The sequence below is a fragment of the Anoplopoma fimbria genome, chromosome 8 (assembly GCF_027596085.1).
Source record: "Anoplopoma fimbria isolate UVic2021 breed Golden Eagle Sablefish chromosome 8, Afim_UVic_2022, whole genome shotgun sequence".
Taxonomy (NCBI): Eukaryota; Metazoa; Chordata; class Actinopteri; order Perciformes; family Anoplopomatidae; genus Anoplopoma; species Anoplopoma fimbria.
Window position 1 is genome coordinate 26,773,662 of NC_072456.1, and position 26,369 is coordinate 26,800,030.

The 26,369-nt window shown below is 41.0% G+C and overlaps 1 protein-coding gene across 12 annotated transcripts in view; it reads left to right on the forward strand.

Moving 5' to 3' along the window:
• fryl (furry homolog, like) overlaps positions 1-26,369 on the forward strand; it is an 82,472-nt gene that overhangs the window by 25,928 nt on the left and 30,175 nt on the right. For 9 of the 12 annotated variants that reach the window (XM_054602217.1, XM_054602216.1, XM_054602215.1 and 6 more), the window contains 38 exons: positions 2,931-3,142; positions 4,130-4,183; positions 6,420-6,559; positions 6,661-6,757; positions 7,340-7,419; positions 8,363-8,443; positions 8,543-8,711; positions 10,298-10,390; positions 10,500-10,598; positions 11,421-11,522; positions 13,861-13,905; positions 15,757-15,860; positions 15,949-16,057; positions 16,883-16,969; positions 17,057-17,228; positions 17,323-17,455; positions 17,547-17,654; positions 17,737-17,974; positions 18,726-18,902; positions 19,004-19,090; positions 19,172-19,440; positions 19,547-19,754; positions 19,975-20,099; positions 20,651-20,708; positions 20,811-20,902; positions 21,002-21,174; positions 21,263-21,423; positions 21,526-21,636; positions 22,727-22,881; positions 22,978-23,077; positions 23,173-23,341; positions 23,993-24,264; positions 24,357-24,497; positions 24,587-24,755; positions 24,848-24,932; positions 25,786-25,898; positions 25,985-26,135; positions 26,224-26,327. In XM_054602217.1, coding sequence (XP_054458192.1) covers positions 3,023-3,142; positions 4,130-4,183; positions 6,420-6,559; positions 6,661-6,757; positions 7,340-7,419; positions 8,363-8,443; positions 8,543-8,711; positions 10,298-10,390; positions 10,500-10,598; positions 11,421-11,522; positions 13,861-13,905; positions 15,757-15,860; positions 15,949-16,057; positions 16,883-16,969; positions 17,057-17,228; positions 17,323-17,455; positions 17,547-17,654; positions 17,737-17,974; positions 18,726-18,902; positions 19,004-19,090; positions 19,172-19,440; positions 19,547-19,754; positions 19,975-20,099; positions 20,651-20,708; positions 20,811-20,902; positions 21,002-21,174; positions 21,263-21,423; positions 21,526-21,636; positions 22,727-22,881; positions 22,978-23,077; positions 23,173-23,341; positions 23,993-24,264; positions 24,357-24,497; positions 24,587-24,755; positions 24,848-24,932; positions 25,786-25,898; positions 25,985-26,135; positions 26,224-26,327 — 4,951 coding nt within the window. In that variant the 5' untranslated portion in view covers positions 2,931-3,022. The remainder of the gene's footprint in view (positions 1-2,930; positions 3,143-4,129; positions 4,184-6,419; positions 6,560-6,660; positions 6,758-7,339; positions 7,420-8,362; positions 8,444-8,542; positions 8,712-10,297; positions 10,391-10,499; positions 10,599-11,420; positions 11,523-13,860; positions 13,906-15,756; positions 15,861-15,948; positions 16,058-16,882; positions 16,970-17,056; positions 17,229-17,322; positions 17,456-17,546; positions 17,655-17,736; positions 17,975-18,725; positions 18,903-19,003; positions 19,091-19,171; positions 19,441-19,546; positions 19,755-19,974; positions 20,100-20,650; positions 20,709-20,810; positions 20,903-21,001; positions 21,175-21,262; positions 21,424-21,525; positions 21,637-22,726; positions 22,882-22,977; positions 23,078-23,172; positions 23,342-23,992; positions 24,265-24,356; positions 24,498-24,586; positions 24,756-24,847; positions 24,933-25,785; positions 25,899-25,984; positions 26,136-26,223; positions 26,328-26,369) is intronic. The other 3 variants (XM_054602213.1, XM_054602220.1, XM_054602219.1) reach the window with 1 other exon arrangement.

Consider the following 26,369-nt stretch of genomic DNA (forward strand, 5'->3'; position numbering starts at 1 on the left):
ATTGTTTTAATTGGTTTGGATTTTATAATGTAAAAATAATCAAAATGGTTTTTAGTTTGCGTTTACCATTTGAAAAACAGTTTAACGGCAGTTTGTTCTATATTACTTCGGATGCACATTGATCAACATTTTATAGATTTATAATAATTGAAAGAATAATTAAAGGTAAAGGCTATTACTTTTCTGCAATAGAATGTCTAAAAACTTCTATACCTGTGTATATAGAGACATCTATAGATAGATAGATAGATAGATATTGAGATAGATATATAGATAGATAGATAGATATATATCTATCTATCTATATATATATATATATATATATATATAGTTGAATTATGTACTCACAATCTTCAGTCAGTGGCGACACCTCCTCTTTGTTCAGCGTTGTGGTTATCTGTTATTAGCTGTCATAAACAGTCCTTTTATCAAGTTTCAAGCCACATTTTTGCAACATACTCCTAACATCTTTGTTGATTTTAACAATATTTTAACCAGATGAAGGATTTTAGTCGTAGGACGTTTGGATCTGCAGTTAACAGAGAAACAAGCTGAGCAAACGTTGGCTGCAGCTCTCTCTTTAATGTGAAGCTGCTTCATTCAGAGTTTGATTCAGGGGGTCTGTTTGTTTTAAGAGGAGACCTCTGTGGTAAAAACCCTACTGAACAATGAAAACTAAAGGAATCCTAACTACTGCAGTGAAGACAACAACTCCCATGATCCCACGCTGCGTCATCTTTTGTTATAGTTACTGAGAGACCTCCTAGCAGCAGAACATTACACATGGAGCATTAAACTTGATCTAATATAATATTTGCACTTAGAACTGAAACCTTATCTCTGATATTCAGACTGCTCCTTTTCCCCTAACACACTCTCTTAACAGACTATCAGTATTCGCTTCTGAGCTATGTTGAGCATATTGTTAATATTTTTGTCGTACTCATGCAGGGTGTCAATGTGTTTCCTTCGCTTAAAAAAACATATTCTTTCCTTGACTTCTGCTCCTCCATGTTATTCAGACTGTTCAGAATGTGTGAGTGTTTCTGTGACAACCAGGAAGAAACGGAACAAGGCCTCTTTTCCTGGGAGGGAACGAGGTAAAGGGTCAGTTTATTATGGGCTGTCAACTGGGCTGGACTGGATCCATTGTGGACTAACTGGAAGTTGAGCTATTGAATGTTATGAAGCCTTGATTCTTTGAATAGATAGCAACATGGCTGGCAGTGTAGGAATCGACATAGGAAAGCATTACATGGTGATAATGCCATTTTCATGCATTTGATTTTATTGGGTCAAATGGATCTGGTACTTAAGCGCTTTATAAGGTAGTTTATTGTTTGTGTGTGTGCACTTACCTTACTCTTTTTATAAAAAAACAACAACATAGCTTATTTATTATAAACTTAAAAGTAGTTCTGTATAATGTTGTACACAGGAACCAGATTTAGTTTTTCCTACTTGTGCAACAGATCATAAAACTCAAATGATAAGGACATAAAAGATTGTATTTTTATGGATTCAAACAAATCTTGTCGTTAGTAGTTTTAATGATGTATTATTGGAGATAGTGTAAACAGGCCATAATTCCTCTCTAATATCTATTTTACATTAATGTAAAAATATCACGTTCGCCAACACTACATTTTAAGAGATAACATGTAAACACATCATGATAACATTATAATTTATCTTCACCCAATAACCATTTTCACTGAACAGAGCCTGAACTCCTCATAATGTAACTGAACTGAACCTCCGTTTGTTAGCCGTTAGCGGTGCTGCTAACGTTACTAGCTCTCCTCCTGTTGATTTAAACACAGATTGTTTTTTTTACAATGTAACATTATCAGAGATCAGACACTATAAAAGCATAAATGATGTCCTGATCTCATATTTTACTGAATATTTTCGGAAAGCGATTGTCAGTAAAACTTTCACACTGTGATGGTTAACGTTAAACTGTGGAATTAACTACCCTACACTTCTGAACATTACACCCATACGTGACTGTTTAACATCCATTTCAAAAGCTGTGACCTCGAGCATCTCTTTGTCATCTCTCTAAACAACAAACCCTAAAGATTTGATTAATCCATTTGAATACAACGACCAAACGATCCGAGCCTCATGCAAATGTGCAGATCTCCATCTTCCCTTCTTAGACCCTGGATGAGCTCTGTGGACATTCAGTTTTAACAGCAGTTTAAATTCCTTTTTGCTTAACTGTGTTGTTTATTTAGTTGAGACTAATGTGCTTTTTTACAAGGTGCTTTAAAATTGATTAACCGACCATCCCTGCAATTTCTTCTTTTACTTTAAGGCACGTCATTATGTGGGCAATTTGATTCAATTACTTGTTTCTTGAGTGTGATAAATCCCAGAAATGGCTGCTTTAAAGTAGAAGTAACAATGGCCACAGTTGACATTTTACTATTATTTTATTATTTAAACTATTAATCTTCCATATGATAGTCTGCTTGTATTTCTACCAAATTAGTTTTAGACTGATTTGAGCTGGCTGACTTAGACATAAACACAAATATTTAAACAATGATTAAGATAATTAATGACGTAGCTCTAATAGGAGTTATGATTATCCCTGTATTTGTTTCTCTAAGGTGGTTTAAGCCTATTATGGGCAATGAGAGTTTAGAGAATGAGTTTATAATCGGAGGCTTAGAATCAAATGGAAGTTGAATGTTTTCTCTCGCCGGCTCTGGAATATTTCTGTCGTTCTCTCATTGATTCGGTCATTTTACCTCTTTAGGTAATGTCTGTGCTCCTGTTTGGATAAGAACGAGCTCATGACATCGCATACTTTACGAGAGTGTTGTTCTCTTTTTGACCTGCTGCTTCAACTCCATACTGTATTATTTCCTAACCTCGACCCTCTCTCTCTCTTTCTCCCTCCCTCTCTCCCCCCACAGCTTCTGCACCGGTCAGCAGCAGCAGCGTGAGTAGACGCCGCCCCCCCACCTCGGCGACCCCCCTCTCGTGGGAGAAACACAGCGTCGCCGCCATGTCGAGCATCACCATCGACCCCGAGCTCAAGCCGGGGGAGTTCGTCATCAAGAGTCTGTTTGCTGAGTTTGCTGTGCTGGCAGAGAAGAAGATCGAGATGGTGATGGCTGAACCGCTGGTGAGTCGAAGCACAGGAAATGAAATCCAATACACCACACGTCACGTGACACACGCTGCCGAGATTAAACCGCCTCTCTTTGGCAACCAACTGCCAGCCACTGCAGGAAGACAACTGAAAGATGTGTGAGGAACAGGAGAGGCACATAATCTTTATTATATATAAGATTATATAATAATAATAATATGCTTTATTTATTATTATTTATAGGACCTTTCATAGCATAAAATGCAGCTCAAAGTGTGGAACAAGAGAAACAAATCAATATGAAAAACATGAGACACAGGAAGTGAAAATAATGAGGGAATCAAAAGAGGATACTGCTAGTAATATAACAAGTTCTCATACTGTAAAAACAAGTATGAGAAATACAAAATGAATATTATTTAACAATAAAATAAATTTGAGGTGCAAAATAGGATACTACTAGTAATAAAACAAGTTCAGGGTTATTAAAAACAATTTAAAGATATGTAAACTATAAAAACAAGTATGAGAAATACAAAATCAATATTTTTTTATAGAAATAAAATCATAAAAATCCCCAAATCTGACTTACAAATTAAGATTCTACTAGTAATAAAACAAGTTCAGGGTGGTAAAAAACTATTTTAATAAATAGAAACCATAAAAACAAGTATGAGAAATACAAAATAAATATTTTCTTTTACAATAAAATTAATCCAAAAACTATAGATATAAAATAGGATACTACTATTTATAAAAACACAAAACCTGTATAGAAGCTTTGAATATCATTTTCTTTTAAAATAATTCAGTACAGCCCCAGTTCTCTCTAATTTGCTGACTCATCATTTGGCCTGCTGCTTGACTGACGGCAACCTGCTATTGTGCAACGCTACAACTCTGTTAGTATGACACTGATTCTGAATATCTCTCTGTCTCTCTCTCTGTCTCTCTCTCTGTTTGTGTCTCTCTTTCTCTTTCTCTCTCTCTCTCTCTCTCTCTCTCTCTCTCTCTCTACAGGAGAAACCCCTGTCCCGATCCCTCCAGAGAGGAGAAGATGCACAATTTGACCAGGTCAGTACCTGAACCTCACATCCCAGGACCTCTGATACTGTGTGTGTGTGTGTGTGTGGTGTGTGTGTTACTCCGTCACTCCGTCACCCCCGTCCGTCCCTCATCTGTAGCTGCTGCAGAACTCTATACAACAGGCCGTCCCGCTGCAGAATGCTTTGTTCAGCACCTCACAAAGCCGGCGAGGACGTGGTGCTATAGATCCAGCTGTCCCCCTTTGTGAGAGAGCGAGAGAGAGAGAGAGAGAGAGAGAGCGGGTACAGTGTACAGTGAGTGTAGAATCGCTGTGTCATCCTCAGCAGTAAATCAGCATCGGGTGCTGGAGCATATCCGCCCGGCGCCATAAGGGCAGAGGGAGCAGTTGCATAACTCTGCTGCCCCGGCATCCATCATCGTCATCCTCCTCCTCCTCCGTCATCACACTGCACCGGCCCTTAAACACATGCACACTGACCACCCCTCCTTTTTCATGTTTTATGCACAGTCTGCACTGATTTCTTGTTTTTCTGTACTCACTTGTTAGTGATATACCACCATATATAAAAATACAGTGATATATATATATTTTTTTTTATTTCATTTTCATTTTTATTTTATTTTGTCTTTCTTTTACTATGTATCTTGTGTGCACTTTACCCATGCTGCTGTAGTCCTTCACATTTCCCCGCTGCGGGACTAATAAAGGATTATCTTATCTTCTCTTATCTTATATACGTATATACAGCTGTTACTTTACGGCAACAAACAGAACATTATTAACTATCCCGTTCTTTCATCGTTTGTCGCTCCTGATGAATAAGTTCTCGCTGATTTAGCAGTAAGTCTCGCTGACTAAACTAAACTACAGATAAATGGATTTCCAGCAGCATAAATCCCTCACTGTAGCTTTACTGCTTTGATTTGTCTTGAGACCGGCTGAACCCAACGTCCTTAAACGACGAGGGTAAAGCAAGTAAAATATTCACTTCTCCTCCATATATTAACTGTAGACTACTTTCCTTTGGAAGAAGGAAACGGTAAATGCCTCCCTTTACTTCCTTGTCATCGCTGTCTGGGTTAGAGAGGATGTAGGCGAAACTCCAGATTAATTTACTTTAAGATTAAAACTATGCACATAACTTAAGTCTCTGTTATTTGATAACTGCTGATGAATACAACAACTTTTATGGGGCAAGAAAAAATTGAGTTTGGGCAACTAGATTTCTGAAAAAAACATTAATGTTGAACCCTGATGTGTCTTTGTTTGTGTTTGTGTGTCTGTGAGTGGCAGTGAAGAGGATATGTGAGCCATCTGACCCTCATATCTCCTCAGACCCATGAACCATAATCTGTTGCAGTTTGTCCTCTTTAAATAAACTAATAAATTGGCAACAAACCTCCCAAATACAAATCAGACACAGTTGATTTGCGTCGCTGCCTCCAGCCTTGTTTAAAAACATTTGCTTTATGCAAACAGAAATGATTTACAGTATGTGTATTATAATCTGTTTAGAGCTAGTGTTAGGAAGTTAAACAGCTCATAACTCATCTCTAATATCTGTTTTATATTAATGTGAAACCATCTCCTTCAAACTACTGGATTTATTCTAGTTTATCACCAACACTACATTTTATCAGATTACATTTGAACACATCATGATGACGTTATAACTAACCTTTGCCCAGTTCTTATTTTTACTGAACAGAGCCTGAACACATCGTAATGTAACTGAACTGAACCTCCGTACATTAGCGGTGCTGCTAACGTTACTAGCTCTCCTCCTGCTGATTTAAAGACAGATTGGTTTACAATGTAACATTATCAGAGATCAGAGACTAGAAAAGCATAAATGAAGTCCTGATCTCATATTTTACTGAATATTGGAGGATAACGATCGTCAGTAAAACTTCACTTCACACTGTGATGGTTAAACTATGCAATTAATCCGCCTCGGACCGGATTACCAAAGACCCATGCTTGTGCCAGATGTGAACAGGGCCTAACATGTGCTCAACATGTCATCCAACACCACACGCCCAACTATAATCAATATCTACAGTATGTCACCCACTAGTTGAGAAGACTTCTGATCTTTACTTGCCCTACTCAGTTATTAGATATCCACTTTAAATATTCCCTTCATGAGGTCATCTTTTATTAACATATTTAATATTGAAGTATTTAACATGTGCATTATATATATTTATTAGTGACAGTGAGTGAGTGTAATGTTTGTTTGTTTGTTGTTGTTTTTTCCAGTTAATAAGCTCTATGAGCTCAATAGCAGAACACTGTTTGCCCTCCCTACTGCGCACGCTGTTCGACTGGTACCGGCGGCAGAGCGGCACCGAGGACGAGTCCTACGAGTACAGGCCTCGCTCGAGTACCAAGTCCAAAGGGTGAGACGCTCATCTTCCTTTTCCTTCACACTAAGCCGTCTTCTTCCTCATGTACCAATCATTTCTACGTGATTGTAATCATTTTCTCTCCCGCCATGCAGAGACGAACAGCACCGGGATAAAGATTACCTTCTGGAACGGAGGGACTTATCCATAGACTTCATTTTTTGTTTAGTTTCAGTGGAAGTTCTAAAACAGGTGAGCTATCTGACACTCTGCTCTTGTATACTGTGAAAGTGTTTCTTTGTTACTGTTGATGTGATATCTGTTGTAGGGAGGGTAAACATACCAGTACAAATCTTTATCTTTAGGACATCTGCTCACCGTGGTTGAAGTCTTTGTCCACCTTTTTTATTGCGACCAATTATTCAAATCATCAGATATCCTTAACTGCCAGTGCAGCATCCCCTAACTGATAAGAGAGTTTGTTATTCTTTCACTCATGATTTAAAGACTAGAAAAGATAAGAGCATAGTTCTTTTATTTACTTATTTCCTGTGGTACAGAAATGAACTGCAGTGTTTGTTAGCGATGTCTTCCCCTGCAGAGGGACTGACAAAGTTAACAAACACAATGGCATCAGACCAACTCCCCACTGAGTGTGTCTCTAAAGTGGGCTAGTCCAGATCTAAGCAGCATTCTGAACTCAAAGCCGATCCCTGGAGACCAGAGCTAAGTTGTCCTTGGCTCGGCTCCTGAGCGTTTGCTAATGAATGGGAGCAAAGAGGAAGACTATCAATGTTTCTAATAAGACCAATGATTCCATGTTTTACGTCACAGATTCCTCTTCATCCCGTGCCAGATGTTCTAGTACACGAAGTCCTAAACCTGGCGTTCAAGCACTTTAAACACAAAGAGGGGTAAGTACGCATCGACACAGATAAATAATGCATGGTTAAAAAGTACTGATGAAGATAAAGTGGTGCTTATTTATGTATTTATTATTTATGTTTGAATGAACTGGTATTGTGTCACTAGGAACTGTGTCATAAATGACACTTAATAAAGGATATTTAGCTTTTTATGAGCAACTTTCTTCAGCCTCAAGTAAGAACACTTGTAAGTTTTCTTTGTTTTGTTGTTTGATCGGTGATTAAGCACAATGTTCAGTACGGAAGAACTGAGAGGAAACTGAGAATAAAACAATCCGTGGAATAATTCTTTGCAAAGTGTTTTCCCTCTTATGTTTATTACTGAAAAAACAGTCAAAAAAAAAAAAGGTTTTACCTGCATAACCTTTCCAAGTTTCTGAATTTATTTTCCATCTGTGACAGTTGTAAAACATTTGGAAAAAAGTTTTGCCAGGTGAAAAATGTGTTTTGAAAGGAGGATCATTTTTCGTAGTTACTTTTTTATTTGTTTTTTTGTCATGTTTTGATGTTGTAATTCTCATTTTGACCACAAGTTGCTGAAGTGCACCACTACCCCATGTTCTAAATTAGGACTAAAAGCATTCCTATTTTCTTACAGGTTTGTTTTTAATTTACAAAACGTGCTAACACACACACGGAGAAATTAAAACATGGTAGTGGTGCACTTCTGCCTCTTGTGGCCGAAATGAGTATGACAACAACAAACACAACAAAAACTCCCCGGCCAAAATGTTTCTTTTCATCCGTTTTCAAAGATAAAAAAAAACTTTTGAAATTCATCATGGCAAAAAAAAAATCCCAATTGTTCCCCAATTTTGAAAAAAGGGGAACTTTAAAACTGCAAAATCTTTTATTTCCACCTCTTCTTAAGTCATAAACACAGGAGAAAAAAACAATTTCAAGACTTGATGACAAATGCTTTGATTGACAGGTACTGTGGCCCTAACACTGGCAATGTGCACATCATCGCAGACCTGTATGCCGAGGTCATCGGAATCCTGACGCAGTCAAAGTAAGCAAAGTTTACAACTTCACACACACCTCACATACGTTTTCCCTTAGTGTAGATATATATTTATATAAATCTTTATATCTTTGTGTGTGTGCTCAGGTTTCAGGCAGTGAGGAAGAAGTTCATCACAGAGCTGAAGGAGCTCAGACTAAAGGAGCAGAGTCCCTACGTGGTCCAGAGCGTCATCACCCTCATCATGGGCATGAAGTTCTTCCGGGTGAAGATGTATCCTGTGGAGGACTTTGAGGCTTCTTTTCAGTTCATGCAGGTAAATTATAGTCGTTTTATTTGCACATGTTTTGCCGGCGTTTCCCTACAGTTAGTGTGTGGCTGATATGAGTGTTTGATAAATTACACCAGACCGCTCTTTGTTCAAACTCAGCAGCTCTCCAATGCAATCAGTAATGGCTCATAAAGCTAGATGAGTAACGATCAAAGGTGAGGTTTGCCAAGAAGCGTGTGTGTGTGTGTGTGTGTGTGTGTGTGTGTGTGTGTGTGTGTGTGTGTGTGTGTGTGTTTTACAGCTTTGCAAAGAGTTTTGAATGGAGGCTGTATCTTTTTCATTTACTTCTTTGCAACGGTACCACACTCGCTGTTTTCTTAAAGGGACAGTTCACCAAAACCAACATATTTTTCCTCCTACCTTCAGATCTATCGATGAATCTAGAGGGTCTTGGTGAGAGTTGCAGAGTGTTGGAGATGTATATTATAATAGAACTATATGAAACTCAGCTTTTGGTGCTCAAAGAGCCAAAAAAAACCCACTTGAAATACTTAAAAGCGTTGTCTCTTTCCAGAAATCATGACCTGGTTAATGAAGATAATCCAGTGACCTTGTGAGCGATTTTACGCAGGAACTATTTTCTCTCTACCGAACTACACCCTCCAAACGGTATCACTGTGCAGAAGGAAGCATGTACTCAGCTAGCTAACGTTACGGCTCAGCTGAGGAGGACGCCATTAATGTTTACGTCTCACTCTGTCATGAGCACGAGCCTCTCATCCATAAGTAGATGCTTCCTTCTGCACGGTGATTCAGCTGGCAGGTGTAGTTCAGTAGAAAGAAAATAGATCCTACAACTAAGAGGAGTGTGATTTCCTGCTGTGTTAACGGAACATGACGTGGTTTATGTCCATCATGGTTTCTAACCATATGAGGACAGCCTGACACATACAGGATAGTTACACTTTGTGTTGATTTTTAGGAAGTAAAATTCATAACGAGTAAGTTTGTCTCCAGTAAAGTCAATAATACGATGACAAAATAAATTTTCCACTCACAGTGATTCATTCTATGAAGGAAGAAATGACAGTAACAGGATGCAGAACGGTTCTTTTCTTGACATGTGAGAAGCACAACTTTGGTTCTGCATCAGTTAGTGTTAGAACTCTGTCCATCACAGATTAGTTCATATTTATGATGTGCATTTAATCTTGAGTTGAGATGTGTGAAGGCAGAGTTTTTTATTCTGCAGAACTCTTATAAACAAGGGGGTCATCTGTGTGATTTGTTAAGCTACAGTGTTTTTTCTTATAATTTTATTATCTTTTTAGTTATTTTTATGTGCCCTGAACTGATGTCACCCTTACATTTCCTTTGTAGCATTTAGATTACTTTAATTCAAGTGTGTTTTTACAAATATCCTCATGCTAAAACATACTTTAAATCTCCAATATGAAGCAGTTTTTTTCACCCCTGATGACTTTGCACCCCTGTATAAAAACAATACGGTTACAAAGTGTTTCACAACAAAGGCAAATTACGTAAAGAATCTTCTTCCAGTTTGTCTCTGTTTGTTTATGTGTCCTCTGTGTTTTCTTCATACATGAGTGTCTTTGATGCCTCTTTTCTAGGAGTGTGCCCAGTATTTCCTGGAAGTCAAGGACAAGGACATAAAGCACGCTCTGGCCGGCCTCTTTGTGGAGATCCTCATCCCCGTCGCAGCCGTGAGTAAACATTCAAACAATCTCTGCTGTTTTACCTTACAAACAAATCAATCTCTTTATGTCATTTTGCCACGTTGAGATCCACGTTGACGAGTCGTTTTCTCCTCAGGCGGTAAAAAATGAAGTCAATGTGCCGTGTCTGAAGAACTTTGTGGAGATGCTGTACCAGACCACGTTTGAACTTAGTTCCAGAAAGAAGCACTCTTTGGTAATAACGATATCATCCTATTTTATTTTTGTCTGTTCCTCCCCACCCACTGTTCTCTGTTTACTCTGCATCTTTACGGCTTCCTTCTCTTTTAGTTTGCAACACTTCTGTATTTTGAATTGAAGGAAAAAATTCCACTAAATGTTCATATTAAAACATATAATTATGAAGTCACATTTTCTCCAGAAGGGCACCAAGTTACAGGATCTTTTTTGCTCAAACAAATTTTGTAATAAAAGCGCTTCAGGTGACTGGATAAATAAGATCAAACTGAAAATGAATTGCAGTATATCGCATTTCATCCTTTGCAAGCACTTCTGTCTGTGCTGCTGGTGCACAACGTAAAATGTCATGTGACACATCTAAAGCTGGCCGATATGACCTAAAAAAATAAAATCTAACTGACAATTAAACCATTTTCCAATTTTTGTTGCAAACAAAGACAAGTGCAAATCTAACTTTCAGCAAACTTCTCTTGATAAATAAATAAAAGTGATTCTTTGGAAAACATACACACACTGAAAACCCGCTCTGATGGGGCATATTTAGCGGTTTCAGCTAACGGGGTTTTTAACCGGTTGCGGATCGATCGATGCATCTCTAATAGAGTTATTTTAATTTAAGCTTCCAACATTTTCAGTTATAATTCTGATGTCATAAAACAAATCTCCTGTCTCAGCTTGTTTTAGGTGTGCAATACTTTTGTGTTTAGCTCTTCTTTTTGTTCACATGCTAAATTACTCAATGACTCAATGACTAGACAAACATACTCATCCCTTTGTTTTGTTTTTTTAATGCTGACACTGTTTTTTATCTCCCCAGGCTCTGTATCCCTTGGTGACGTGTTTGCTGTGTGTCAGTCAGAAGCAGTTCTTCCTCAACAACTGGCACATCTTCCTCCAGAACTGCCTCTCGCACCTGAAGGTAACACGCCGGCCTCCCGAGCCTTTAACACACAAATCATTTCATAAAGTTTGTAGCACAACGACTGCATTCTTCAGATTTAAGTATTTTTAGGAATCATTACTTTGCTTTGACAACCTCAGAGGTCTCATGACTGGTGTTGTGTAACATTGAAATTAGATTTCCACTGTGTTCTGATTGCAATGTGAAAACATCAACATGGTGTGACAATGCACTGATTGAAGAAGAAGGGTGTGCTCTGTGGTTCTGTCTGATAATAATCTACTTTCCCTTAATTTATCACCAGCCAGATCTGGATCGGAATAGCACTTGATTTGATATTTTAATAATATAATTTGTTCAAAAAAGAAGAAGCTGTAATTTATGCTCAAAGATGACAAACTAACATGAAAATAAAACATTCTGAGGTTTAACCACATCTGGTTTCACGCAGAATAAATTAAATGCGTAGCATCTTTAAACTCCTCAAAACATCCTGTTTTTATCTGGATGTTCAAAATCTCAAGTGCTGTTTTAACTCAGGTCTGTTAACGACTCCCTGTGAACCAATTACAAACCGATCAAACCCACTTTCCTCTTGTGCCTGACCATCATGGAGTCAGTTCAACCCCAAAGATCATTGACCGAACTACCAACCCTGTCCCACATTGATTGCCCTTTCGTGGAGATTGTATGGTCTTGTGGTGGATAGATTCCTGTTTTTGCGTCTCTGTGATGGTGATTTCTGATGGTTCTGAATGACCGTCTGTCTTCTCAGTGATCTCATTTCCAGTAATCTCTTTCACTTCCGTAATTGCTTAAGGTTTCCTTAATTTTAAGAAAGTGTAATCAGTCATGAGTTGTGGTGATGATGATTCTTTGATTGAGATCATTTTACGGAGTTTGTGTGTGATGGATCGAGTGTAGTGATGATTCTAGTGATTCTAGGGGGTCCTGTCCAACCGGTGATTTTAACCCTGTGGCTGCTCTCAAAAATGGTCAAAGACACGTAAAAACGTGAAGGGATAGTTTGGATGTTTATCAGTGTGTTTGTATGAGGTTCTTCTCCACAGTCAGTGTTTTACTACAGTAGATGGAGTTTGTAGAAACAGACAGGAGAACCAGTATTTTAGAAACCTAAAAGAATCAATATCAGTTTAAGTGAACGCTATATTTAGAATATTTTCACCTCTTTTTGACGGGGAACTAAGGCTGTTACCTTTCATCTTTTCAAAGACACCAGACTACATTCACACAAACAGAGATTTAACCTCTCAGAACACAGGAGTTACTGGTCTCCTGCTGCCTCCATCTGTTAGTTTGTTTGTGTTAGTATGAGACTTTGGTGATTTAAAGTGTTAGTTCAGATTCACCAAAGTCACACAATAACACAAACTAACACACTTATAGAGGCAGCAGTACACCAGCAAGTCCTGAGTTCTGAGAGGTAAATCTCTGTTTGTGTGAATGTAGTCTGGTGTCTTTGTAGAGAGCATAGATAACAGCTTCAGTTCTCCGTCATAAAGGTAAAGAGGTGTAAATATTCTAAATATAGCGTTCACTTAAACTGATATTGATTATTTTATGTGGCGCCATCTACTGTAGTAATACACTGACTGTGTACAAGTACCTCATACAGCCCCACTTCAAAACATCCAGACCATCCCTTTAATACATTTGCATGCAGAATGTTCTCAGATCCATTTTTCAGCATTTTACAAACTAATGGAGATTATAGTTTACTCCATATTTTGGCTGCCCTACTTTAAAGCCTGACCCCCACAGGGTTAAGAGACAGTGATTTGCATTGTGAGCGTGCTTGACATGGATTTGAATGGACTGCTGATTTGGGTGTCGCTGCTTTTCGGCTTTTTAAACAAATTGCTGCACCCATTTTCCCATACGCACCTTTAAATGTCCTTTTCCTCATTCTTCTATATTCACCTTTTAATCCACTCTATTTATTTGTCTATTTATGTGTATTTTCTCTGTCCCACTGCCTGATTTCAGACCACAGCACACCTTATTTTGTTTTGCTTTCTCTCTTTCAAATTAAGATTTTTCTCACTCTTATGTTGAAATATGTTAAATACCATATCAAACACAAATAAACTGTTACTTTCTGTAACTGACATGTCACTAATAAACCCACAAGTGGCATGTTTAACAGTTAAATATCATTTATTTATGGACCATCACATTGACAAGATATTTATTCTGCTCTTGTCATATTTGTTTACTTTCTGTTTTTGCCTTTAACTTTTAACCTGCATGTGCACCCCCCCACCCCCCTTCACACCCCTTCATTCTTTGTCTCCTGTCATGTGATCTTTTTTTTTCTCACGTCGACTCGCTCCAGATGCCGTCTAACAACAGCATCCGCAAGCAGATTGAGACGCTGCAGGTGAGTCATGTGGTTGTCAGGTGCTCCCATCCCTCCGAACGGTCCAGGTCCGGACCAGGAAGCTTACATTATGAATCCTACCATGGCGAGGGCATGACCCCGCCCCACGCCGCCTCTGATTGGCTAATACTCTGTGTGTTCGTTGGTTGGATTCGGTTTAGTTTAGGCATCAGGAGTGAGTTGGTTTGGGCCAATCGGAGGCAGAGGAGGGCGGCTCATGTGAACCTCTATAAATCCGAGTTGACATTGAACACCACGTTGGTTTGTGCTCAGTGATCTGCTGGTTGTCAGACTGTGATTTGTTGAGTTGCAGCCGGAAAGATTAGAAGAATGGTTACAGTACAGAAAGAGGCTGCTGGACTGTGGTTTACGATCCAACAGGGCACTTTCTCTCACCTAGCCCTAGGTTTTGTTTTGTTTTATTTACCCCAATGACATGTCGTGTGTTTACAGTATAATGTGCTTTAACCGAGCTATGGCGTGCTGAACTTGTAAGCATGTGCTTCCCCTGTTAAAGGATAACTGTTCTAATCCTGGAGCTGTGATGATCTCTGTCCTTAAACTGAGTCTTCACTGGGAGTTACCACATTGACTGCACAGCTTTCAAAAATTCTTGTTTGTTTTTATTTGTTCCACATAAAAGTAGTGTTTTGGTGGTTAATCTAAAAAAACAAAATCTAATCCTTTTATTAGTCCCACAGAAGGGATATTAGCAGTTTTACAACAGTTAATGAGACAGAATGACAACAAGAGACAACAGTAAAAAAAACAAGATATAAAAGCAGACACTGAAGGCCCAATATTGCACTTATGAAATATTGATATTGCACTTAATATTGATAAATATATAAACACCAAAAGTATAAATATTAAATGAAGGAATAATAGAAAGGCAGAGAGATATGAGCCATAGGAGCTTGATGGTATTGGAGAAACCACAAACCTCCATCAAGTCAACAAGGTAAAGCCGTCATATGGAAGTCCTTGCACCATAAAAATACTGAGAAGGGTCTCTTACAGTATGGACCATCGGGTTGGGGTTGTTTAAACATTTTCAAGCCAGTTTGGTATTAAAACCAAGCACCGGACTTGGAGAGCCAATGAATGAGAAGTGTTGCTAAAGTTCCTTAAAGCTGCATTCTCTCTAGTGTCCACCAGGGGGTGACTCCTCTGGTTGTATAGAAGTCTATGAGAAAATGACTCTACTTCTCTCTTGATTTATTCCCTCAGTAAACATTGTAAACATGAGTTTATGGTCTCAATCTCTAGTTTCAAGTTTGCAGTTTCTTGAGAATAACTCTTCAATGTCTCATCTTGTTGTCCACAAAAAACATATAATCTTTCTCGGAAACAAACATCTTCCTCCCTCCCATCTCGACTAGAATGTTATCCCCTTCATGTTGACTCGGCTCAAAGCCTTTTCAACAGCTCTGTGCACGTATCTCAACAATGTGGGTATTCATCATAGCGAAAACTTGGCTTGACGGTCCCAAACAATCCTGAAATATCTGTGTCTTACATTCCAGGACACAGTTATCAGATGTTTTCTTCTGGTTGACAATGATTCATTCAGTCTTCATACTCAGCATTTCTTCTTAAAGCTCATAACATAGTTTTGTATTTCACAAGTTTTACTGATGACTACATCTTAAAAATGCTTAGAGACATCAGATCATGTGGATTTTAAACTTTTCAGACATCATTCGTTAGAATTTAAGCCCAGAGGCTGAAAAGGATCGTACAGTTTCTCAACATACATCAACCCGATGTCACAAATCTCACAGGTGGGTAGTTATACTTCCATAATTGAAATGAATGGCTCATTTTTATCTTTTTCATCCACACCAACAGAACAAAGACCCCAAAATGTCCCGCGTGGCTCTGGAGTCGCTCTACAGACTGCTGTGGGTCTACATCATCAGGATCAAGTGTGAGAGTAACACCGTCACACAGAGGTCAGTTGACACACAGACTTTTAAATATTTGCCCTATTTGTTCAGCAGTAAATAATCTTAGAACATCCCCCTTTTCTTTTCCCACTAGTCGACTACTCAGCATCGTTTCAGCACTTTTCCCCAAAGGCTCCCGGAGTGTGGTGCCCAGGGACACGCCGCTCAACATCTTTGTCAAGATCATCCAGTTCATTGCTCAGGTAAGTTTGAACAGACATACCTGAGTCTCACAGCTGAGCTACAGCTAATGATAAACCATGTAGTCGCTGTGTGTAAAGCCTCTGTCCAACTGGACAAAATCCTGCTAACTCCCACTAACATCTGGTGTTTGTTTGTAGTGGGATTCATTCCCGGGAAAAAATGACTCTTTAGTAGTTACGGGTATCTATGAGCTGTAGCTCCGGTCAGCAGCGATGCAGAGTCACAGTTGGACACGCAAACTCTTAAAAAAAATAAAAATATATATCAAAACCATATTGGTTTGTCTTTCCACTGTTCCAACAATCACCAACTCTGGTTTGGTAAAAAAAACCCAAAGAAACAACATAATTCACTGAGTTAGATGTGAAAAGAAACAGACTGTATTACCTCTCCTCAGAGGCACGGACTCCATTGATAGAAACATTCATTTTAACTCGCTGATCAAAGAAACACACTTCATTGAAACTCGACAAAAATAAAATTAAGCTCATCAAAACCATCTTTGTCAGTCTATCCACTTTTCCAACAATCACCAACTCTGGTTTGAGAGTTTAAAAGAGAGACTGAATTCTCTTTTTTTTAACCACTGAACTTCCGACAGCCAAATCGCCAAACTCAAGGCTTCATAACGGCAGTTCTTAAAACTATTAGGTGACGTCACGATGGCTACGTCCACTTGTTATACACAGTCTATGGGTCATACGCGTTCAGTGATCACATCACAATGTGTCTTGGTGGTTGTTACGGTCCGATTTCACCCAAGACTCATTTTAAATCCAGGTTTAAACGAGGTCATTGATTGCTGCTCTGCTTTGTCGTAACAGGAAAGACTGGACTTTGCTATGAAGGAGATAATCTACGACCTCCTGTGTGTGGGCAAGTCTCACAAAACCTTCACCATCAACCCGGAGGTAACGTAGAGACAAGACTTCAGGTTCTGATTTTGTTGTTAGCGTTTCGTGGATTCCCTCTCGTCATACCTCTCATCATCCTAACAGAGGATGAACATCGGTCTGAGAGCCTTCCTGGTGATCGCCGACAGCCTACAGCAGAAGGACGGGGAGCCTCCGATGCCCACCACCGGGATCATCATGCCCTCTGGTAACACCCTGCGCGTCAAGAAGATCTTCCTCAACACCACCCTCACCGACGAGGAAGCCAAGTGCATAGGTGGGTTTGGATTCTTTAATCTTTCAGAAAAAAAGAATACTCTTTTTAGTGGGAAATGTCGTTGAATGACTCTGCTGTTTCTGTTTTTTTCCAGGCATGTCTCTGTACTACCCTCAAGTAAGAAAGGCCTTAGATAACATCCTGCGACACCTGGACAAGGAAGTGGGGCGCTCCATGAGCATGACCAACGTTCAGATGTCCAACAAGGAGCCGGAGGACATGATAACGTACGTCACCACAACAACCTGGATTCATGTGGTTACTTTTTTTTGTGTGTTACTTCTGAGCTGAAGTTCTCATACGTATTTTCTACCACAGGGGAGAGAGGAAGCCAAAGATCGATCTGTTCCGTACGTGCGTGGCCGCCATCCCGAGACTGATACCAGATGGCATGAGCAAACAAGACCTGATAGAGCTTCTAGCCAAGTACTTCACCCCTCCTCTAACATAACTTCAGACACATCAGTGTACAATCTACTGCATCTCTAACGTCTTCCTCTTTCTTCAGACTGACCATCCACATGGACGAGGAGCTCCGCGGCCTTGCCTTCACGACCCTCCAGGCCCTGATGGTGGATTTCCCGGAGTGGCGTGAAGATGTCCTCTCGGGCTTTGTGTACTTCATCGTGCGAGAGGTGACGGACGTCCACCCGACTTTGTTGGACAACGCCGTCAAGATGCTGCTGCAGCTCATCAGCCAGTGGAGGCAGGCGGTGCAGAGCAGCAATAAGAGCCACGATGCACAGGTTTGTTCCAGGAAGCATCAGCTGTTTTAACTTCATTACTAGTATGTGTTTAGAGAGCATTGAGACATTTAAACTCTCCTCGAAGAAAAGAAAACGTGATTGCTTTTAGTCCCATTTAGAACATTGGGGTAGTGGTGCACAATTAAGCAGGCTGGTCTCAACAAGCATTTATAGCTATTTCTACAACAAAATAATGAGACGTAATTCGTGGATATCCTAATAAATTATTTCATGTTACCCACGTAATCATGATCGAGGAAGTGTAAAGAAAAACGCAGACTTGAGGTTGATTGGTCCAACAAACATCTCTTCCGTAGTTATTTTTACCCAAACTACGACCTTTTCCGAAACCTAAAAGTTGTTTCGTGTGAAGTTTATTTTGAAAAGACTGTGTGCATGTAACAATCGGAAATTGACATGTGTTGCAGGACTTTCGTAGGAAAACGTTTTGTAAGACATCATACAAACCATTGTATGAGGACCATTGTCTTGTGGACAAAATTAGTATTACAACAACAAACACTTGATGAAAATGATACAAAAATGTTTTTCCCAAACTCTTACAGCTGAAAAAAAAAAAGAAAATGTTCCTAAGACATAAAAACAGGTGAAAAAAATTCTAATTTCAGACTAAGACCTAAGACACAGAATCTTTTTTTCACACTCGCCTCTCAGGGCTTCCCTACAAATGTTCAGAGTGATTTGAATTATTATTCAGATGTTATTTTAAATAGTTTATTGTCTTTCACAGAGCTCAAGCAGTGGCCATTCTCTGTCCCTGGAGCGTACTCCTCTGTTGGGCGTGCTTCATGTGGTGGAGGGTTTGGCTCTGGTGGTGCTCTGTAGCTGCCGCCCTGCTACACGCCGGCTGGCTGTTAACGTCCTCAAGGAGGTCAGAGCGCTGCACACTGCACTGGGCATCGGAAAGGTAATCACTCAAACCACAGCGTGTTTTATAACAGCTGACAAATAACAGTCTTTTATTGTTACAAGTACTGTGTTCTGATATTTTCGATGTCTACCTTTCAGGGGGATGAGGAATTGGCCATTGATGTAATGGACAGATTAAGTGCATCGGTGTTGGAGAGCTTCATCCATCTCACCGGAGCGGACCAGGTATTAATGCCTCCTCTCATTTACAGAACCATAAAACTTGTGTAACTTCTCCGTCCGGCTCACTTTGTCTTTTCTCTGTAGACCAACCTGCTGTACTGTCCCAGTGGCATTGACCTGCAGACGCTGGCGGAGTGGAGCTCATCTCCCATCAGCCACCAGTTCGACGTGGTGAGCCCCTCGCACATCTGGGTGTTTGCCCACGTCACTCAGGGCCAGGACCCCTGGGTCATCAGCTTCTCCAGCTTCCTGAGGCAGGAGAACCTGCCCAAACATTGCCCCACCGCCCTCAACTACGCCTGGATGTTCGCCTACACCCGCCTGCAGCTTCTGTCTCCACAAGTTGACATCAAGTATGTTTCGCTCAAGGCTTCATCTCTAGACCCACAGCTCTGTGTTGTTCTTACCTTTTTATTTTATTAATCTCTGACCTCCTCTGTTTTGTTCGTCCACCCTCAGCAGCCCCATCAACGCCAAGAAACTGAACAGCTTGAACAGCAGCGACTCCTACATCGGCCTCTGGAGGAACTACCTGATTCTGTGCTGCAGCTCCGCCTCCTCCTCCCCCTCCATGTCCTCCTCGTCCTCCACCTCTGGCTCCGTCCGCTGCTCCCCGCCTGAGACGCTGGCGTCCACGCCGGACAGCGGCTACAGTTACGATTCAAAGGTGAAGTAGCGTCTCTGCAGACAACCGTCCGTTCACACACATTTAGCCCTCTGATCCCAAGAAACCCACCGGAGGGGATGAAAAGCATTTTTTGGCCAAACTACACCATTTATCCTAGCAAGAAGCTGTAAAAAAATGTCATAATCATTAGATTTTCATGTAACAATGACCAATGAACAGATGCTGATATATTTTTTGGTACATTCCTGTGTGTTAACAGATTGTTGGTACTCCGTCCCCCTCCTCCCTCTTCAAACACATCGTTCCGATGATGCGCTCTGAGAGCATGGACATCACAGAGTCTCTGGTGTTGGGGCTTGGCAGGACCAACCCCGTGGCCTTCAGGTAAACAACACACGATGATGATCTCTGGTGTACTTAACATAGGTGGGAACAAGTCTCAAGTCTTTGCACTCAAGTCCTAAACTTTGAGTTTGCAGTCCTAAAAAAGGCATAATGCTCTCTTCCCCAAATGTAATATGTAAATTGTATAATTTTTAACGCAATGTTAGCTCTTCCTGGTTCTCCTCTGCAACTTGATTGGATGCTGTAGGTTCAAACAAAGTGGATATGCTTGCTAATTAGCTTTAACGCTAATTGATTCAGGAAATGAATTAATTGGTGGCACACTTTTTGATTAACATACTTATTAATCTTTGTTTTTTGGGGGGAAGAGATCAAGTATTTTCAAGTCAAAAGGCTCAAATTCTAAGTAAATTCCCTCTGAACTGGCGCTGAAGTTGAGTTGCACGTTTTTCTTAAATTTTTCAGGTCAAAAGTCATCAAATCTGTGACTCGTCCTCACCTCTGATACTTGATTTACCCAACTACACCTTGATGTACTTTTTTTAAAGTTTTAACTTGTTTATTTACATGATAACTTTTCTATCCTCCAGAGAGTTGATAGAGGAGCTCAATCCCATCATAAAAGAAGCTCTAGAAAGAAGACCTGAAGTAAGTGCAGTTCTTTGATACCAGCATTTCTTTCTGCCACCGTTCTGTGTTTAGCAAAAGAACAATGTGCTGAGTTCCAACGCTTCTGTGTTTACTCTGCAGAACATGAAGCGACGCAGGCGTCGTGACATCCTCAGAGTCCAGCTGGTCCGGATATTTGAGCTGCTGGCTGATGCTGGTGTCATCAGTCAGATGTACGTAATCCACAACAATCTCATGACGACGAGTGAATTTGCACTTTTTATTTTACCTGCATAATAATCTTTTTTTCTTTGCAACTTAACTCTTCACAGAACCAGTGGAGGGTTAGACGGGGAGAGCCACTCTCTGAACAGCACGCTGCTGGAGTACGTTGATCTGACCCGGCAGCTGCTCGAGGCCGAAAACGACAAAGACTCTGACACGCTGAAGGACATCCGCTGCCACTTCAGTGCACTCGTAGCCAATATCATCCAGAACGTCCCAGGTATATGTCTCCTAAATCAGATCGTATGTCCTGAACGTTTTTGTCTTAAGCGTCTTGTATACTAAATTTGGTTCATTGTTGTGTTCAGTGCACCAGAGGAGGACCATCTTCCCCCAGCAGTCTCTGAGACACAGTCTGTTCATGCTGTTCAGTCACTGGGCCGGACCCTTCAGCATCATGTTCACTCCTCTGGACCGCTACAGCGACAGAAATATGCAGATCAACCGCCATCAGTACTGTGCACTAAAGGTACACAAAGACACACGGAAAGATAAAGATGTAGAAATCTGTTTTCTGGAAACAATACAGTCCTTACTTACTAATAACTAACGGCCTCTTTCATGTGTTCAGGCCATGTCTGCAGTGTTGTGTTGTGGTCCTGTAGCCGACAATGTTGGCCTCTCCTCTGATGGCTACCTCTACAAGTGGCTGGACAACATCCTGGATTCTCAGGACAAGAAGGTAAGAGAAGTGTTACCATTTCAGTCGGGCTGCATGATATGAGGAAAATATTGCGATAACTTGCGATAAATAAACATGTACTTTGTAGCAGACCGATGTGGTAAATGGAGAGCTAATCAAAGCATTTCTGAGTCCATCTACCACCCTCAGCTTTGATCGAGGCTGAACAAGGAGGCCGGGCTCAGCCTTAGAGATAGAGTGAGGAGCTCAACAATCCAGAGGGAGCTCAGGGTAGCGCCACTGCTCCATTAAGTTTAATGTAGTCCAACTGGTAACAGGCCTGGGGTAGACCCAGGACACATTGGTGGGATTGTATTTCTGTCTGGCCTGGGAACCATGTTGCTGAGGAGAGAGAGACCTCTGGAACCAGGATGATGGATGGAAACAGATATAAACATAGTTACATAGTTGTATTACATTCTAATATTTTTGTTAATGCATTTTAATGTGATTTAAAGTTACTCTTATGGCCATTGGTCATTGTTTGCTTCAAGCAAAGTGAAAAAAAGTCAACACATCACATTCTACTTTACTTGCACTAGATGGATTCATCTCAACGGATGAATGCATCTGTGGAAACCAACCCAAGACGAGTATATAATTATAGAGTCTCTAGAGACGCAGCTCCACTAATGAGGAGCGATATGTTCAGTCTGGCTTTACTGTTAAGGCTTCCTGAGGTCAAACTTATGTAGCAGAGATTCACATGCCAGCACACTAGCACCACACAGAGGTGTTCAGTAGTACTGCAGGAGGTCAGCGTGTTCCATTTAAAAAAAACACAATAAATTCACTTTTTAATCCAGTTGTAAATGTAGTAATTAGGGGCCTATACACATTTCTTCTTTAATAGATATTACTTTGTTTTTTTTGAGCGATTCTGTAAACAAAATGCAGATTACTTCATGCTGTTATTGTCGTTTCGAAGTTCATACTAATAGTCCTTATGGCAGATGTGTTTATAATGTTAATACGGAATACTGATGTTAGCTACTAGGAGATCGATGGGTTAAAACTAGCAGGGTTCTAGTGACTGTTGAAAGAAGTGAGCCCTTGGTTCTAACAGCTCCTGCATGGTCTTCTTCTCCAGGTCCACCAGCTGGGTTGTGAGGCTGTGATGCTGCTGCTGGAGCTGAACCCGGACCAGAGCAACCTCATGTTCTGGGCCGTGGACCGCTGCTACACCGGCTCTCGCCGCGTGGCCGCCGGCTGCTTCAGGGCCATCGCCAACGTCTTTCACAACAGGTACGGCACATCCCCAGTTTGTTTGTGCCCCTTTTTGGAGCCAGAGAATTTAAACGTGACTCAAACGCTGCTCGTGTTTCATGTTGTTCCTCTCAGGGATTACCAATTCGACACTGTGGTGCTGCTTAACCTGATTCTGTTCAAGGCGGCTGACTCTTCCAGGGAAATCTATGAGGTAGCCATGCAGCTGTTACAGGTCAGTTCACCTTCACACATCTCCACATAACATCGCTATATCCACTTTTTTATCATTTCACTAAATACAGTTTTTTTTCTGTGTGAAACTAACAGATCCTGGAGCCCAAGCTCTTCCGTTACGCCCACAAGTTGGAGATCCAGAGAACGGACGGTATCCTGACCCCCCCCTCACCGCTGCCACACCTCTACTCTGTGTCCTACTACCAGCTGTCTGAGGAGCTCGCAAGGACTTACCCAGAGCTCACGCTGCCCATCTTCTCAGGTTTGTTACATCACATTCAGGGTTTTTGGTGAACTCCACGCGTACACAGCATTTTCTCTCTTTCTATCAAATCTGTGCACTTTAACAAACGTATAATTGTGTAAACACAACATTTAAAGTTGGTTACAATAATAGCCAGAGGGTGAAAGCCATCCCTGGGTTCACTCTCATTCTGGAACAAGCTTTATTTGCTTGGCGTTTCGCCACGCTATCATTTTTACGGGTATTTTATTTGGCCCTGCGGTCGCCATTTTCGTAACTTCCTCTTGGATGTGTGCTTAAGATCTGGCATCCGGTCGCTACGTTTTTTTATAGAGGTTGACGCCGGAAAACGATCCCAAATGCTGCAAAATAAGAACATCCTTGATGAGGGCAAAAGTCCCTGCAGATGCAGACACATACACACCTCTAGTGAGTCGGAAGAGATGAATGAGAGGGATTATTTATACAAAGTTTTTAGGAAAATTGTGAATTTAACTCTTTAAGCTTCAATGGTTAAATCAGTGGATGAGCCAAGTGAACGAGGTCATTTTACCTCACTATAGCAATACAGAGAACATGGAAAGTATTGTTGATATTTTGATGCTGTTGCAACTAGAAGGGAAATAAGTTTAGGAATAAACAACCCCCCTCTCACTGTCTCCACTCCAGAGGTGAGCCAACGAATCCAGACGGCGCATCCCGGTGGTCGTCAGGTCATGTTGCACTACCTCCTGCCTTGGATGAACAACGTGGAGCTGGTCGACTTCAAACCGGCCGCGCGGAGACCGGAGGACTGCTGCAGCGGTGAGGAGGAGGAGGACGGCGCCAACGAGCGGGACAACACGATGGTCAACAGCCGCCGCTGGCTCCGCGGGGAGGGCTGGGGCTCCCCCCGCGCCACCACCATGGTGCTCAACAATCTCATGTTCATGACCGCCAAGGTGAGACGACAAACCAACCGTCTGTCCCCACCGGATTGGAAATGCTCTTTGAGATGATTCTGTTAATCATTTTATTTACTTTTTTTCCACAGTATGGGGACGAGTTTGCCTGGTCAGAGATCGAGAATGTTTGGACCACTTTAGCAGACAGCTGGCCAAAGAACCTCAAAATCATCCTGCAATTCCTCATCAGTATGTCGGGAGTCAACAGTGACCCCAGCCTCTTGCCCTACGTAAGTCACAGGATGTTCCCATCATGCACCGTGTCCCCTATGTGCCGCGTCCTCATGTTTCTGACGGTTCTACATGTGTCCCCCCTCAGGTGAAACGGGTGGTGGTCTACCTGGGCAGAGATAAGACTATGCAGCTGCTGGAGGAGTTGATGTGTGAGCTGGAGTTGACGGATCCCGTCTGCTCGGCCGTCACTCACATGGACAACCCGCCCTACTACCGCATCACCTCCAGTTACAAGATCCCCTCAGTCACCTCAGGTTAGTGAGCCCTCCAGCATGCACTAGTCGTCAATACAGAGTCACGTGTTCGATGCCGGGTGGTCAATGTTTGTATGTCTGCTCTCCCTCAGGAACAACCTCCAGCACCAACACCATGGTGCCAGGAAACGAAGGTCATCACGAGACCAAGATCAAAGACTCTAACATGGAGGACAGGTACAAGCTGAAACACAGCACTATACTTGTTTTAAATAATAATAATAATAATAATGATACATTTTATTTGTTCATTTGCGCTTTAAAAGGAACTCAAAGGCACTTTGCATGGTAAAGGCAGAAACAATAAAAGTAATAACAATAGGCAGAAAGATGAAACAAAGAGGATCTATGGCCACCAGTAAGAACTGTAATATCACTATCTCTGAACTTATATTTCACACAACAGAATGTGTTTATAGTTGTGGGAATTCAACAGTAAACAGTGAAGCTTTGTAAATACTTTAATTTTACCTTTATTCGTCACAAGGCACATTATTATTATTCAATCTCTTGGTTGTGTTAATACACTTTTGCAAGGATGTGAGTTTATTTTTCTATTTAGGAAGTTCATTCTCAGCTCCTGTGATAAGTCACATAATATATTATATATATCATATATTAAGATAAGATGGAATAGAACTTTATTTATTCCAAAGGAAATTCTAGTACCAGAGTTTGATCCAAGAATACAGCAGAAGAATAACTAAAAAACAATAGAATAAATATATAAACGTATATAAACAAAAGAGTAGTAATTATTAATGGTAATAAGTAATACTACCACCAGTGCAAAATAGAGTAGCAATAAAACAGAAAGGTAAGTTACAACATCATGAGATTAAAAAGAAGAGTGTATAAGAAGTATTATTATCACAATAGTATAGAGACTCTTTAAAGAGCTCTGAGTGAGATTCTATTAATAGGATTTTAATGATGAGGTCGCTAAAATTCAAGTTCTTTTAGCCGATGGCAAAACAAAAGATTAAATGCCGCCGCTATCCTTTCTAAATAAAGTGTGTCTGTTCTGCAGTTACACCCACCTGGACATCTACAGCGGTCTGAACAGCAACCTGAACCGGCAGCACCACCGCCTGGAGTCTCGTTACAGCAGCAGCTCCGGAGGCTCCTACGAAGAAGAGAAGAGTAAGAACCAAACTCTTTGCACCGTTAAATGAATCACTCCTCTGAAGTCTTTCCCACCAACACTCCTGGTTCCTTTTCTCCTCCAGGTGACTCCATGCCTCTTTATGCGAACTGGCGTCTGAAAGTGATGGATCACAACCGACCCGAGCCTCTGCCCTTCCCTCCTACGGGGGGCTGCTGGTCTCCTCTTGTGGACTACCTGCCAGAGACGAACTCCCCCGGTGTGCCGCTCCACAGGTACGCCATCCATCACCTTTACTCTCCCTCTACTTTATTCTGTTGCGTTTTCTAAACCTTGAGTCAACCTTTCTTTTCTGTTTCTCAGATGTAACATCGCAGTCATCCTGCTCACAGACCTAATCGTGGACCACGGGGTCAAAGTGGAGTGGAGTGCCTACCTGCACCTCTTGCTACACTCCATCTTTATAGGTAACTCGCTTTCTAATTGATAATATTTTGGATGCCTGTGTC